The 16832-nt window shown below is 45.2% G+C and overlaps 1 protein-coding gene across 1 annotated transcript; it reads left to right on the top strand.

The window, feature by feature from the left end:
- Nucleotides 1–4506: 4506 nt before the first annotated feature.
- UBE2C (ubiquitin conjugating enzyme E2 C) lies at nucleotides 4507–10273 on the top strand. The gene is made up of 6 exons (XM_075278773.1): nucleotides 4507–4726; nucleotides 4836–4863; nucleotides 4947–5033; nucleotides 8277–8481; nucleotides 9015–9074; nucleotides 10111–10273. The coding sequence occupies exons 1-6, from the start codon at nucleotides 4626–4628 to the stop codon at nucleotides 10167–10169; spliced, it is 540 nt and encodes a 179-aa protein (XP_075134874.1). The 5' UTR covers nucleotides 4507–4625; the 3' UTR covers nucleotides 10170–10273.
- Nucleotides 10274–16832: the final 6559 nt, after the last annotated feature.

The raw sequence follows: 16832 nt of genomic DNA, 5'->3' as shown, positions 1-16832 counted from the left end.
GCCGCTTACACTGTTAGGGTGCATTCACACTACGTAACGCCAGCGTGTATCACAGCCGTACACGCCGGCGTTACAGCAGGGCTGCCGAACAACTTCCCATTCATTTCTATGGGAGCCAGCATGCGAGCGCTCTCCATAGAAATGAATGGGCTGCTTCTTTCACTGCGAGCAGTCCCATTGAAGTGAATGGGAAGTGTTCGGCAGCCCTGCTGTAACGCCGGCGTGTACGGCTGTGATACACGCTGGCGTTACGTAGTGTGAATGCACCCTTAGCTGGTGTAAGCGGCCATTTTGTTGTGGCTGTTTACACAGTAAGCAAGTGTAAGCAGCCATTTTCTTGTGGCCACTGGCATGCGCTGTCAGCTCTGCCCGAGGCCTAGAAGATTGAAAGCCAAGATGGAAAAAGACACAGAGAGAGGCCGTTCCTGAAGAAGATGTAGGCATCGCTGGAGAGTTCTCTCGCAGCATTGGGGATGCCCCCAGTGCTGTTTGAGCGCTGGGAAACGCCACAGTGATGCAAGAGATTTCATTTGCATACCAAAGAAAACCCGGATTTTCACCGAACGACGGTGCAAAGAAAACATCTAAAGGTAGGAGAAGAATAGCCTTTCTTAAGGCCATTCCTACGTGTTAGTCAGAAAAAAAGGGTACTCATTGATAGGATCCCTTTAACAATGTCATGCACTTTTCTAACACAAGGGCGTCAATGCACAGAGAGTGTTGTGGAGTAGGGGAGTTAGTGGCTTCCGTACAGGCACTCGTCCCCAACATCCACAGGGGTCAGTTGCTTTACAGGTAGCCAACTTACCTATCAGTATATTTTGGCATATGGGAGGAAACGAGAGTACCCAGAGGAAATCCACACAAACACAGGGAGAGCATACAAACTCCATGCACATTTGAACCCAAGACCACAGTGCGAACCACAGAGCCACCGTGGAATTTTTGCACCACCTTAAGTCTGCAGCAGGACTGTGGAGTTGGAGTCGGCACCAATTTTGGGTGGTGTCGAGTCTGAAAAAAGTTTACGACTCCACCTTCAATATAAAATGATTCACTATTTGTAACTATATTGTAGAATTAATATTGCATAATTAGATGTATCGCTTGTGACTTATTTATCTCCATAGGAATTCAGTCACTGGCTTTATACTAAATTAGAGGATTTTTACTGCAGTCAGCCATATATATAAGAGTGGGGGATTGAAAGGAATGAAAATCCACAAAACAATTTGATATGCTGCACAGCATCTTGGCTTCCTCTAGAAGGTAATATAGATGAGGATTGTTAAGATGTTATGTACGTTACGTGTACTGTAATATACAGGGTTTCCTTATAGATTTACTGATAGAAAATGCATGGCTAATCTGCAATGTGTGCATGTAGCCTTAGGGTTTGCTCATTCGCATGTCCAATATCTCACCCTAAATGCAGTCATTAAACTTTAATTTGCCTCTTCCATTAGTTGATGCAAAGCCCGGCTCTTACTTTTTACACTGTGAGTGCTGGACTGACACTATCTGAGATGGAGACGCTCTAGTTAAAGCACTACAAAGTAAGCTCATAACTTAAAGGGATATTCCCACGTCACATACTCGCTAGTCTTCACTGCAGTAAATTCTTCTGTCTTCCAGCTTTGTTGCGTCATTGGTGGGTGGGGTTACATATGCAAAGCCAGCGGCGAGAAGTCGTCGCTTCTATGCCGCTGGCCCTGTGTGTGCGCTGCCGATGCACTAGGCATCGGACGTACAGCCTTCACAATGTAATACAGACCCGGCATCCGCTGTAATAGAGAGGCGGATGCCGGGGAGTGTAGACGCCGGCACAGGTGAAGTCAGCAGCGGCAGGAGCGATGCTGCTATTCCTCCCCTCCCCCCTCAGAGCAGCAGATACATCACTTGACTTATGACCAGATAAGTCAAGGGATGTGTAAAAAAAAATTAAGAAAGTAAGATAGTGGACAAACAAAGCAGTTTTGCTGAAGCAGTGTATTTAGGAAAAGTCTTACATCTACATTATCAAGCAGTATAGATAGGATCCTTGTGATGGGACAACCCCTTTAAAGGGAATGTGTCACTGGAAAGTGACCTATTTATTAATCAAGGTTTATGTTCAGTATTTGAAATATATAGAGAGATTTTTAAAAATGTTTCATATGATTTGCTATGTTTAAAAAAAAAAAAAAAATCCTAAAAACCCTGCAATTCTGACTCTGGCTGCAAGGCCAAATAATATGCTGAGACGTCCTGTTTTCTGTAGGAAATTTCTTTGCAACAGTCACTTCATTTCAAAGCACAGTGAAGATTGCAGCTATCATGTGTAAGTAGACAAGGCACAGAATCCACCAGTCACAATAGGTGACTACCAATCCCCTCTCTACACAATGACCTCTGCTCAAGTCACAGAGCATGCCGAGAAAATTCTGCCATAGAAGTCAATAAGATCTACTCCAAACCATTGTGCCTATGGATCATGGTCCATTTACAGGAGACAGGAAGTTACAAGTTATTTTAGGCTTTGTGGGAAGAATTGGAATTGAAAGACTTTTAGGATTTATTTTTTAAATAGATAACATATTCTCATTAACGCATACCTGGCATTTCACTCAAGTCTGAAAAAAAATGCATGAGCTTGTTGCTTACATGCTACTCATTGCAGTTATTTACCTCCTCTGCCCCCTCATAGATCCTTAATCTTATTGCACTTAGTTTTGCTGTATATTTGAGCAAATATCCAGTGTGAGAAATGTAGGATCCCTTATATGCTAGGAATACCTGTCCCTTAATTCCCATTAGACATTTCCTCCAGTTTAAAGGCAGCTACAGAATTTTGTATCTGCAGGAGCAATACGGTGGCTCAGTGGTTAGCACTGCAGCCTTGCCATGCTGGAGTCCTGGGATTGAATCCTGCTAGGAACATCATCTGGAAGGGGTTTGTAGGTTATTTCCGTGTTTGCGTGAATTTCCATCTATATTCCAAGAAAAAAAAAAAGAAACGTACGTTGTGAGCTCTGTATGGGGCTCATTAATCTACATTAAATACAATATATATATATATATATATATATATATATATATATATCTGCATGTCATATACAATCGGTCTCGATGTACATGTGTCTGTTCTGGCATTACTATTATAGCATTGCATGTGTGGGACCTGTATGCTAAAGTAACAAAGTTAAGTGCATAGCTTTGCTACATTGTTTCACTCGCCATACTGTACATGATACAGTATGTACAGTTGTGATACCTATATAACGCACCTTTCATGTCTAGGACATACAGGATAGTTGTGGTTGCAGATAGAGCCAGCATACTATAGCTGGCTTTGGATGGGTACAGGAACGAGTTAGTATTAGATGCAGTGCTGATCATTCTAAAGAGGGGGGCTGCACAGAGAAGAAGAGACCAGTGCTTGTGAAAGCAAAGCCCCTTTCTACAATCTGCCTCAGTGTCTCTGATGGTAAAGAGAGACTATCCGTTACTACAAGCAGTAGACAGCAAATTAGAGGTAAGGAAGATACCTAGTGGCTGTCAGTCTGAAGTAATCCCATCCACTCTGCAGGTACTGTAATATTCAACAGTTTTGGGGTTTTCTTTTAGCAAAATGACACATTTGCAATATGGGGCCCTGGCGTAAAGATGAATTCATCACCTATGTACTAGACCCCACTGACTACAAATCAAGGCCCACTCAGTGGATTCCATAATACCATAGACTTTTAAGGGGAGGGGGTAGGGCACTGGGGTATTCTGGTCACACAGGATAAGGGGTAACTTGCTGATCAGTCCCAGTTTGTATGGGAACCGCTAGAGATAGAGGAGCGCTGTACTTCGACTACATTCGGTGGTTCCCATTGATATGAATGGGTGATGTGCATTGTCGACCAACTCCAAACACCCCAGGTCTCATATTCGATAGGGGGGGGTAGCAATGCTCATACAAAAGTCTATATAGTGTGAATGGGGGTAACTTGTTGCTGCCAGAATAGCCCTTTTAGCCCCTGCTGACCGTGATCTTGCACCTAGGAGGGGGATCCAGGTCCCCATTTTGGTAATCGTTGCAGGGTGCACTGATAGCACCCCCACTAATCTAGCCTTTATTAAAGGTCCAGTGAAATATCCCTTTAAGAGTATGCCAGCTCTTAGTATTTCCCATTCCCCAGGGGCAGCAGTACTGGTTACTCCTCTTTCCCACCATATACATTTATTACCCGGCAGCCCCCAGCACTTCCTCTACTATATCAGCGCCATATATAGGGCAGAAGCTTCGAGACGCAGTTTATAGGAGCGCTGTTTTATTTCCGGTAACGAGCAGGTTAATGCCGATGTAACAGACATTTATCTCCACCAATCAGAGCCAGCGGGTATTACGTCACAGCCAATCAGTGACAGCCTTTTTAAACGTTCAGCGGCGGAGGCACAGCTTCTGATCGCCTAGGTGACTGTCGAAACAACGCTCTGTGATTGGCTGAATCAAATCCTCCCGCACTGGCGATTGGCTGACGAACTTGGGGTTTAAACGTTCAAACTGAGGGCGGTAGGTTCAGTGGTGCAGTGCCCGGAGAGGAGAGCTGAGCTCCCGGCTGTGTGTTACGTCCTACCCTTTGTCTCATACACTAATGGCCTCACAGAATGTAGACCCGGCTGCGGCTTCTTCGGCCACCGCTAGGAAAGGGATGGAGTCCGGAGCTCAGGCGGCCCGGGGCTCTGTGGGGAAGAGGTAAGTCCGGGTGCGGTGCCCCCTCCAGTGTCTTGTCTGTTATACAGTGGGGGCCATCTTTATTAGGGGCAGAGTGTTGGTAATAATCCTGTTCTGGCTTCTCTTCCAGGCTGCAGCAGGAGCTCATGACGCTGATGGTGAGTGTGAGCAGAGTGCTGTATACAGCCGCTGCTATCTTGTGCAGGGTGATGGAGAGTAACAGGCTGTGTCTTCTCCTCAGATGTCTGGAAATAAAGGGATCTCTGCTTTCCCCGAGTCTGATAATCTCTTCAAGTGGATCGGAACCATTGATGGAGCTGCGGGGACGGTGAGTCGGGCACACCCCATATAACTGGTTGTACTGGGTCATGTGAGGTGTCATATAATGCACTGGTAAAGGGCGGCACAAGACTTAAAGGGGGTTTCCACACACAATATAATTATAACATGTCTACAGGATACGTGATGGGTGCTGAGCCCACCTCTGACCTACCCTGTACCCATAAAGCCCGACCAAAGCTGATGGGCTTCACAGTGAGGTTGTGGTTCGGTAAATAGCAGGGCACGGAGGCTGAAGTGGGGCAACGGTTTAGTGACCGTCCTCCCTCCTGGAAACTACACCTATTAGACATATGACAACCTATAGATGGACCATAAATGGCATGAGTGGGTAACAGGCCCAACACAGCCTATATAGCATAACCTAAAGGGTGTTTACCTACTCCAGACAACTATGGTCTAAGGCTCCACATAGCGAACATTTAAAAAAAAAAAAATTCTGCAATGTGTTGATATTAGCTTGAATCCCATCCATTTTTCAGGTTATGTAAAATGCAGTGTTTTTGCAATGTGGAGTCCTGGCTTTAAAGGGGGTTTCTGGGACTTAATCCTAAGACTAGATCATCAATATGTGATGGGGGTGCAGATGGCTGGGAAGCCCGCAGATCAGCTGAGGCTACAGTACTTAAAGAGGACCTTTCACCACTTTTGGGCACATGCAGTGCCATAGACGAGCATTATCAGGAGCAGGAGGGGGCGTTCCTCCCCGCTGCACAGCACAGTGCGATAGGCGCCGCGAGGCAGAAGGACGTCTCTGGCTAATGGTCAGAAACTCCCTTCTGACCATAGAGCACTACGGTACCGGCACCGTAAGCTCTTTACACCAGGCACAGATCGGGAAAGCCGACAGTGCGCTGAACTCGGCGCACTGTCGGCTTTCTGGCAGTATATAACACTGCATGTGCCCAAAAGTGGTGAAAGGTCCTCTTTAAGTCCTGTGACCTCTTACCTGTGCATGACGTCACTTGGTCCCAATCAAGAGAATGGGTCTGAGCTGCAATACCCAACACAGTCGCTACAATACAGTATGTAGAGTGCTGTGCTCAGTATTCCATGAAGAGGCTGCAACCTCTCTGGGCAACTGACTTGTAGGATAAGTGATCAATAATACATTTATTTATATAGCGCCAACATATTCCGCAGCACTGTACTATTTGTAGGGTTCAAGTACAGACAAAAAGATAGTCACTTCACACAATGGGACTGAGGGCTCTGCTCACAAGAGCTTATAATCTATTAGTGGGTGACACAAGAGGTAGCAGGGGCGGCATTGCTTATACAGTGGTCAGACAATTTTGTAATAGAGGTTACTGTCATTACAAAACTTCAATCTATAAGTGACATGGCAGTGACTACTGCAGCTAGTCATTGGCTATTGTATGTACCTAAAATGCATTGCTGGAGGCAATACAGACATTGGTAGGAGACCTGTAGAGGGGGAGGGGCTGCATGTCGTCAAGTCTATAACTGTACCTGACTTTGGGTGTGAATGTAAACTCAAACTTGTCTCCTGTTTCTTTCTTCAATTCTTCTTTTTCTTTCCTTGTTTCTCTAGCAATGCCATCATGCAAATATACCACTTCCAAAAACTGGAAAAGCTAAGGGTATGTTCACACGGTGAAAAATGAAGAGGAATTCCTATTCATTTTTGCCATGGTCTAGCTGTGATGGGATGCTGATGCAATGCATCGGCATTCTGTCACAGCATCCCACTACTGATTAGGCCCAGATAAATGGACCTAATCAGAAGTGGAGGGGGGTGTCTTGAGCCGTGGACAGACTGCAGCTAAATCAGCCTTGGAATTGGGGGCAAAATCGTGCAGGACGCTTCTTTTTTCCACGTCCTGCTGCGATCTCTGCCTCCCATTGAAAACAATGGAAGGCAGATTTCAGGAGGAGTCTGCTCCAGATTCAGGGGAGAAATCCGCCCCCAAATACACAGCAAATTCCTCTGTGTGAACACAGCCTAAACCACTCGAGAGTCCTCTCTTCAGTTTAGTTGTCACCCTCAGGGAGGGGTACTCCTTCCTAATCTTGTCCCTATCATTATGATCATGTTCTTGTCTCTGGTCTCCAAGCCACTTGCCTTTCCCATGTGGTTCATGGCCAGCTATGTCCAGCATGAATGTGTGATCAGGACTACACTAGTGTCATGTCACTCCCAGGAACTGTTGTGTTAGTAGACCGCTAGTACACCAGCCTGTAGCCCTTTCATGGCAGCACTGAGCAGGACGGTGTCTCACCCACTGCAGGGTCTTTGGTATGAGGAAGATATGGGGGTAACTGATGGGTTCTTCAGTACTACTAAGGGCTCGTTCACATCTGTGCCTGGGAGTCCATTCTGCAGGTTTCCGTTTCCTGCACAAAACAGGGCAGGAGACGGAAACCTGACGGCATGTTTCAATCCCATTCATTTGAATGGGTTTGAAAAGTGTCCGGCCGTTGAGCATTTTATGCTCTCCGCGGCGAAACCGGTTTTTGAAACCGGACACAGTCTTGGACATGCAGGACTCTGTGTCCGGTTTAAAAAAACCCGGTTTCGCCATGGAGAGCATAAAACGCTCACGGCCGGACTCTGCATGAGAGGTTTCTGTCTTCTGCATGTAGAAGACGGAAACCTGAGAACGGAGTCTGGGCGCTAGTGTGAACCCAGCGTTAGAGGGACCAGGTGATCAAAGTGAGAAATATACAGTATATTAGTAACTTTCTGCAGGGTTTGCTGCTATTGTCTCCGATGTGAGACCCAGGGCTGGTATGTATTAGGGGAACAGCTGTTTCTGCAACTTCCATAAACTTCAATGGAGAGTGCTGTGCTGACTAACAATGGTGGCTTGCCCATGAATAATCGGGGCACTGTCACTGTGACAACTGGCTAGTTGTTTTTAAAAAAAAAAAAAAAAAAAAACAATTGGATATGTAAGAACTTCTAAAAATCCAGGCCCTGGTGATATTCTGTATATGGATGTCCCAGTTGTATGACCAAAGTGTTTCCTTCCACAAATCCACCATGACACGCTGATGCCTTTCTCTTGCTGATGTTGGACAGGACTTGTTAGCCCCCTGGGTACCCATCCTACCATCCCCTTAGTCTCCATTATCTAAGCGACCCTCTCCCTCCTTCCTGACCATAATTGAGTCTGTAGTTGGCTTATTCCCTTTTTTCTTGTCCCACATGTATGTATTTTTGGAGTTTTTAACACCTTATATACATTTTAATTTGTTTTCCCTACAGGTTTATGAGAATTTAAGATATAAGCTTTCTCTGGAGTTTCCAAGCGGCTACCCCTACAACGCTCCAACTGTGAAATTCATCACCCCCTGCTTTCACCCAAACGTAGACAGTCATGGGAACATCTGCTTGGACATACTAAAGGACAAATGGTCAGCGTTATATGATGTGCGGACCATCCTGCTTTCTGTACAGAGCCTTCTGGGAGGTGAGATCTGTTCCTTAGTAATAGCGTTGCCTAGAGCTCCCTTCTAACCCGTGATCATCCTTTATCAAACACAAAAAGTGCACGGCTGCTCATGGCAATGCATCGGATGTCAGGGTTACCCTTAATTCTGGGGTTAGAATAAGTAATCTAGTGCTGGAGGATGCGGATCGCTCCCTGATACCATGGAGGATGGGCAGTCTTTGTGTGATTATGGCTCTGTGCACACATCGCGTGGCTCATCTCTCAGGTCATGCTGTTGTAAATGATTTACTAATTTATTAAATATAAATGTCTATGCGCAGACACTTCTGACTAGGCCAGCGTTTCCTAAGCAGCTAACTGGTACTCCCTGGAAAGAAGAAGGCTGCGGCAACCGCTGACCGTCTCAATCTGGTCATTGCCAGTGAGGGTGTAATACAGTGTTCTCTTGTTTTTGGGCATCTGCCAATATTGCAGTCCTTCTAGAGCATGCTGTAGGCTGGCAGATCCCTGTTTGTCCATTTTGTAACCTTTGTACTGTGTGTTTTTCCCAGAGCCCAATAATGAGAGCCCGTTGAATCCACATGCTGCAGAACTCTGGCAGAATCAGATAGGTAAGTACTATAGCCAAATGTACATGGCCCCATTCCCTTACACAATGCCATAAGCTTGTATTGAATCCTTGTATAACTTTCTCCTGGCTCCAGCTCTTTGAGGAGGGTCTGCTGGGCTGCATAACTATTAGATAATGTAGAAGGATATATTTAGGCTGGGGATCACACATGGCATAAATGGAGAACTGAGCCATTGTAGAGAATCCCAATGAAACTTGCAAATTTTATGCACTAGATTATTAAAATTATATAATGCGTGTATATACTGATGACCTTGCAATAGAATAAGACCAACAGTATCTGATTAGTCTCCTTTTTGTGAGATCCTGGGGTTTTGTTTTTGTTTTTGTTTTTTTGTTCACCTTTTCCCTTTCTTCTGTATTGAGAGCTGTTCCTGCCTCTCACTTAACCTTAGGGGGCATTCACACTGAGTATAGTGACACTGATTCTGCCACAATAACTCGCGGCAGAATCGCCGCTGATAAAGACTCCCGTTGAGTTCAATGGGTTTCGTCTTCCGCACAGAACCCATTGAACTCAATGGGAGTGTTTTTATCAGTGCTGATTTGTGGCAGAATCAGCGCCACTTTACTCGGTGTGAATGCTCCCTTAGTGTATGGCGTACAGGCTGTGTAGAGGAAGGTCACTTGAAACTGTTTTATCTCAGACACTATAAAACGTACAGACTTGCTTCTGGTGTCCTATGATGGAGGACAGAGCTATCTGTATTTCCAGAGCTTTACTGCTACGTTTGGATAAGTTGCGCTTTATTGGTCTGAATGCTGCTGCGTCCTGGACTACACATGGCCATCTGAATTGGCACCAAGGGTTTGTAACTGGGATCCTTTGCTTGCCCAGCCATGTTTAATATAAAAACCGCATCATGTGAGCTCCCTCTTGCAATAGCCATACTTGCAGCCTCCTTCCAAGGTTGTATAACAGCCAAGGCTGATGTCACCCAAGTGATTGACCCTCAGGTTGCTGCCCAGGGTCAGGCAAGACTTTCTGATCCATGATGAGCTTTCTTTTCTTATAGCATACAAGAAACACCTACACGAGCAGTACAAGAAGCAGGTAAAGGAGAAGGACATCTGAGGTGCTGGCTGTATGTGTCTCCCTGTACATGGCTGCTGTAATATATGCTTAACTTAATACTAGTCGTCTGATTGTGTCTGTACAAATAAAGTGGTTTTATAATTGTTTTTTGTCAGCTCTGTTTACATGTCTTATTGGTAGAAGCGGAGTTAATAAACTATTTTTACATCTTGATGTAGCGTGTGGTCCTGTGTCTTTGTTCCTGTGCACCCCCTATGTTTCCTCTGTATAACACTTGTGAGCCTGAGTGGAGATGTGACTGATGTATTAATGGTCCATATCCTGCCCCTCCTTGTGGTGATAAAAACCTCACGTGTGCCAGATGGGAACAGGCCAAGAATTACACCAGCTTTGGCATAAATTATGGGCCGTGGGGAGACCATGCCTTCTTCTAACAAAGGAGTTTCCAGGCTACATAATTGATGACCTATCTTCCATTATTTAGCTAAGAACCACTTAATTAATCTGCACGTACCACATGCAAATGCAGAGTTGATCACCAACTGGGTCGATCTCCTCCTGGGGATAGTCGGAGCTCTGATTATCAATGCACAGCGATATGACTGCTGTACACTCTTCCCCCGAGGGAATAATTTAGGTTGGTGACTAAAGGGTATCTGTGTTTTTATGCAAAGTTGAAATACGGCGTTGAATCCGTCTCAAAAAGCCTCCCAATAGAGTTCTATTGGGAGGCTGATTTTTTTTTTTTTTTTTTAGGTAGATTCAGTGTCAAAATTGGCACCAAAAAACTGTGTGCACTGACCCTAAGGAGGCTTTAAAAAAAAAAAAAAAAGCCTCCCATTGACTTCAATGGGTTCTGTTTTCTGTGTGCAGAAAACTAAACCATTGAAGTTTATCGGAGGCTTTATTTCCGCGTGGATGCTGATGCGAATTCTGCATCATAATCAGCACAAGGAAATTACATGTGAATGCTCCCTAAGACTAACATCCTCTATTATCAGAACTTCCCACGCTCGTATACAAGACTTCTCCCGAGTTGCACCACTTCTCTGGAATGCTGTACCCCGGACAATCAGATTAACTCCCAATTTGTACATCTTCAAACGCAAACTAAAGTCTCTCATTCACTCTCTCTTGAGCCTACAGCTCTGAAACGCATAGGCTAAGGTCTACTGAACCCATCGGCACCATTGAACTTTTATCAGCTGTATGTAACTACCAATAAAAGTTAAGTTTTATCCTAAACACAGGAGTCCGATTCGTGCTGGGAAAAAACTGGCTCATGGTTTACTACGAACAAGTTTCCTACGGGGGAATAACATCTTGCACACCAACAGCTCCTAGGTGACGCTCACCCATCTTCGATACTAGCAGGGCATGTAAGTGAATTTGTCTCTTTTTGGACTATAGCACTGTACATCTGTTAGGGCTGTATGTTTTTGGTTTGTGTGGAACCCATACTCACTTGTTCCTGGTATCTTCCATTGTGGTCTGTTACCTGGGTTCTTGTTCTGGCGAAAGTCCTTGTAGCACATGATTGCTGAGGCCTAAGGAAAGGACAGGGGATGTCACAGGCGACCTATTTGAGTGAGGCCCTTAAACTACTGACTGGGCTTGGCGGTCATATGCCGTGAGGACCTCTGCCAGAAGAAGCGCGGGGGCGCTAGAGTGGATCAGAGGAGGCTGGAGAAAAAAAAAACTGCTCTAGGATATAACTAGTAGTGCAGTAAGAAAATGAGATGGTGGGCATAGTGATCGATCCAGTTGACACAATGATAACCTCTAGACATGAGCGAGTACTGTTCGGATCAGCCGATCCGAACAGCACGCTCGCATAGAAATGAATGGACGTAGCCGGCATGCGGGGGGTTAAGCGGCCGGCCGCCGTCAATGCGGAAGTACCAGGTGCATCCATTCATTTCAATGGAGCGTGCTGTTCGGATCGGCTGATCCGAACAGTGCTCGCTCATCTCTAATAACCTCGCCATATCTGCCCGTTTAAATGGGATCCTTGGTTTCCTCTGGATTTTCTATTAGACACCCCCTTGATCTAATCTAGTGTTTTAGACCGTCACTGTTTACATGAGTCAGGTTTGGGAGGAGATTGCTATTTCCACTCAAGCAGAATATTGATCCATATCCCAGTATTAGAAGCAGAGAGGCTTTTTGCGCACTTTGATAGTAATGGTCTCTCCCTGGTGTGCACAGCCAGAATATCTCAATTAGTATAATGCATGATTTGCCAATGGAGTCTCCCAGGACATGCTTCCTGCCTCCAAACCTTGCAAATGGCTTTAATTGGTCAAATAAAAGATTGTATTACTTCTTTATTAGAAAAGGCAAGTGCTGCTCCCATCCAGGCTCCGTCGCTGCTCGCAAGCAGTACAATATAACAGGTGGAAGAACAGCATGAATAAAGCGTCTCATATCTCACCTCAAATGATAATACTGTCAAACTGAATAAGTCTGGGCAGAATCCGTCTCTGCCAATCCAGGTACTAAGTAACTTAATGGGAATATGCCACGAAAATCTACACTGTGTGATCAAAAGTATCCAGACACCCCCAAAACATACATTTTTCATATTAGGTGCATTGTGCTGCCACCTACTGCCAGGTACTCCATATCAGCGACCTCAGTAGACATTAGACATCGTGAGAGAGTAGAATGGGGCGCTCTGCGGAACTCACGGACTTCAAACGTGGTCAGGTGATTGGGTGACACACATCATGCAGGTCAATGCCAAACGACGCCTCGCTTGGTGTAAGGAGCATAAACATTGGACGATTGAACAGTGGAAAAACGTGTGGAGTGACGAATCACGGTACACAATGTGGCGATCCGATGGCAGGGTGTGGGTATGGCGAATGCCTGGTGAACCTCATCTGCCAGCGTGTGTAGTGCCAACAGTAAAATTCGGAGGCGGTGGTGTTATGGTGTGGTCGTGTTTTTCATGGAGGGGGCTTGCACCCCTTGTTGTTTTGCGTGGCACTATCACAGCACAGGTCTACATTGATGTATTAATCACCTTCTTGCTTCCCACTGTTGAAGAGCAATTCAGGGATGGTGATTGCATCTTTCAACACGGCCAAGCACCTGTTCATACTACATGGCCTGTGACAGAGTGGTTACATGACAATAACATCTCTGTAATGGACTGGCCTGCACAGAGTCCTGTCTTGAATCCTATAGAACACCTTTGGGATGTTTTGGAACGCCGACTCCGTGCCAGTCCTCACCAACCTACATCAATACCTCTCTTCAGTGCAGCACTCTGTGAAGAATGGGCTGCCATTCCCCAAGAAACCTTCCAGCACCTGATTGAACGTCTGCCTGCAAGAGTAGAAGCTGCCATCAAGGCTAAGGGTGGGCCAACACCATATTGTATCCAGCATTACTGATGGAGGGCGCCACCAACTTGTAAGTCATTTTCAGCCAGGTGTCCGCCGGATACTTTTGATCACATAAGTGTATCTGTAGCTTAGAGGATAAATATCTGATCAGTGGGGGACTGACCCCTACCAGTCCCGAGAACAGGGATCCTTTTTTCCTACTGCCTATGATAGATGATAAATATTTTTTGTAAAAATAAATCAATTAACCAGCCGGCAGGAAAATCCTACTCCACCCTTCCTTCTCCATAAAGGTCTATGTGTGAGGCTGAATACGGCGGTGATGGATATAATGTAAACAAGCAGTCAGATTGAAGTTAAGGAGCAAGAAACATAAATCCCAATATTACAAAGTTTCTTATATTCACCTGTACTATACATTTACCAAACATTGTTTATAACTGGAATATAGCGCTTTAAAGGGATTTTATCATTAAAATTGTAATTTTTCTGTCTACCACATTGGAATAGCCTCAAGAAAGGATATTCTTCTCCTACCTTTAGATGTCTTCTCCGCACTGCTGTTCTGTAGAAATCCCGTTTTTTGTTGGTATGCAAATGAGTTCTCTCGCAGCACTGGGGCGGTCCCCAGCACTCAAACAGCACTGGGTGAGTCCCCAATGCTGTGAGAGAACTCTCCAGCGCCGCCTCCATCTTCGTCTGGAACAGTCTCTCTTCACATCTTCTTCCGACGCTGGGTTCAAACTGCACATGCCCGCCGGCCACAAGAAAATGGCCACTAACACTTACTCTTTCTTGTTTGCCGGATTTGTCCGGATTGGTCCTTTGTGTATACGCTTATACACCCATGTGGTGTTAGGAACATGCTGCCTCAACCCGAAGATTAACCCTTCGGTTTCCTTATATTGCGATTTCAGAGTTGTGACTTGGGCTCACAACCTTACAAGGTGAGCGTCATTCCTCTGTTTCAAGTCCTAAACGTTTACAAAAATACTACACTACGGTCTGCTCGGTGTCCATATTCCCTTTTATTTCCTTGTGGCTGGCATGCATGCGCAGTCGGCTTTGCCCAAGGCCTAGAAGTTTGAACCAAGCTCCAGAAGAAGACGCGAAGAGAGGCCATTCCAGACAAAGATGGAGGTGGCACTGGAGAGTTCTCTCGCAGCACTGGGGCCCGCCTCCAATGCTGTGAGAGAAATCATTTGCATACTGACAAAAACTGGGATTTCTACCGAACGGTGGCCCGGAGAAGGATAGCCTTTCTTAAAGCTATTCCAACATGGTAGTCATAAAAAATACAATTTTAATGATAGAATCCCTTTAAAGGATGTCCAAAATTGCTTCTAAACCACTTATGCTGTTGTGAGGCTGTTGAAGATTGGTGGGGACGTGACATCCGAGACCCTCGCCAATCAGCTGTTTCAATGATCGTGTGGCCTGTTTAGAGGAAACTAAACATATTGCCATGCATTGTACCATTGGCTGTGCTTGGTATCACAGCTCAGCCCCATTAGCTTGAATGAGACTTAGCAGCGAACAGGCCACATGACCGATGAACATGAGGTCACATGCTTCATGCGGCTTGTGAAGCGAGTTCATAGGAGTCCTAGGTTTCAGAACCCACTAACCATAAATTGATGACGTAGCGATAGGAAGGTCCCAAAGGACTGGTTGCAGTAACAGTCGGCGTCCCGTTCTTACAGCTGCACTATTTCATGCAGTTGCTTAACCTTGTAAGGATGTATACAAAGTCAATGGGCGGTCCGGAATTAGTTAATCTGCTATACAATACCATAATTAATATGGCACAGGAAATAAGAATAATGTCCATTCTTGCTTCAGTAAGTGGCCACACAAGCATTAATCTAAGGCTATGGCTGACACCTGGACCCCACACAGATCAGCTTCCATATGAAAAAATTATATAGGGTCAGAAAAGCCCTTTAATGTTTGCTATTTTCCCCCCCCATATAAATTGTTCCACTCTAGTCTGAGGACAGCTCATCAAAACTCCCACAAACCCCCTTTAATGTCTAGTACCGGACTTCATTGGAACTTTTCGGGATTCAATATACAACCAAGTGATGTGTGCACCTCTGTCTGGTTATCCTGATGCTGGCACATGTGGTGACAACGCTGCTCTAGGCGACCTAATTCCATACATTTTCCTTTAATTCTGAATCAATACTGATAAAATGCTTCTATTTATAACCTGAGACTGAGCACACTGCGCCCACACGGGAACCATGGCGGCGGCATCACCATTATTTTAGGTTTCTTTCAAACTCGTGACAAATTACGTAAATGTCCGACTATAAATCTGATGTCTGATAATAAATCTTGTCTGTCAATATATCATTCCGAACATAACCACAGCTTTATGGGACACAGGAGCACCATGGTCAATGCAATCCTACATTTTTTTTTGGGGGGGGGGGGGCTACAGCACTTCTTATCATATGCACCAACTACTTTGTGTAACACAGAAGGTCTTTAAAGTGAACCTGTCAGGTTATTTGTGTTGTCCTATCTCAGTGATGGCGAACCTTTGCAGAGACCGAGTGCCCAAACCAAAACCCACTATAGCAGAGTGCCATTGTATGTTCAGTGGCTCCCACACAGCATTATATGCTCCTCAGTGGGACCCCACACAGTATTACATATTTCACAGTGGGTCCCCACAAGATATTATATACTCCACAGTGGGTCCTCACACAGTATTACATGCTACTTACTCAGTGTGCAGTCCCATGAAGAGCTCCTCTGACTGCAGGCATTGATGACTTACGTCATCACTCCTGCATCACGGCAGAGGTCATACTCTGCCGTGAGTGTAAGCCGTCTTCTACACTGACAGATTTCAGCTGTATGTACATCTGCATATACAGCTGAAAGAGATCGCTCACTAGCGGGGAATCCTGCACCGACAACGTGCGTGCCAACAAAGAGGGCTCAACATGCCCTCTCTGGCACGCGTGCCATAGGTTTGCCATCATGCCTGATCTGAACAGGACATAATAGAGGTAGAGAAGCTTAACAATGTGCTATATAGGTTATATGATAGAGGCGAGAAGCTGAGCTCTGTGATATATAGGGTTATATGATAGAGGAGAGAAGCTTAACAATGTGATATATAGGGTTATATGATAGAGGCGAGAAGCTGAGCTCTGTGATATATAGGGTTATATGGTAGAGGAGAGAAGCTGAGCTCTGTGATATATAGGGTTATATGGTAGAGGAGAGAAGCTGAGCTCTGTGATATATAGGTTATATGATAGAGGAGAGAAGCTGAGCTCTGTGATATATAGGTTATATGATAGAGGAGAGAAGCTGAGCTCTGTGATATATA

This window comes from Leptodactylus fuscus, chromosome 6 (genome assembly GCF_031893055.1).
Source record: "Leptodactylus fuscus isolate aLepFus1 chromosome 6, aLepFus1.hap2, whole genome shotgun sequence".
NCBI classification, from domain to species: Eukaryota; Metazoa; Chordata; class Amphibia; order Anura; family Leptodactylidae; genus Leptodactylus; species Leptodactylus fuscus.
The sequence above is the reverse complement of the archived record's forward strand: the minus strand, read 5'-3'. Positions and strand labels throughout refer to the sequence as shown.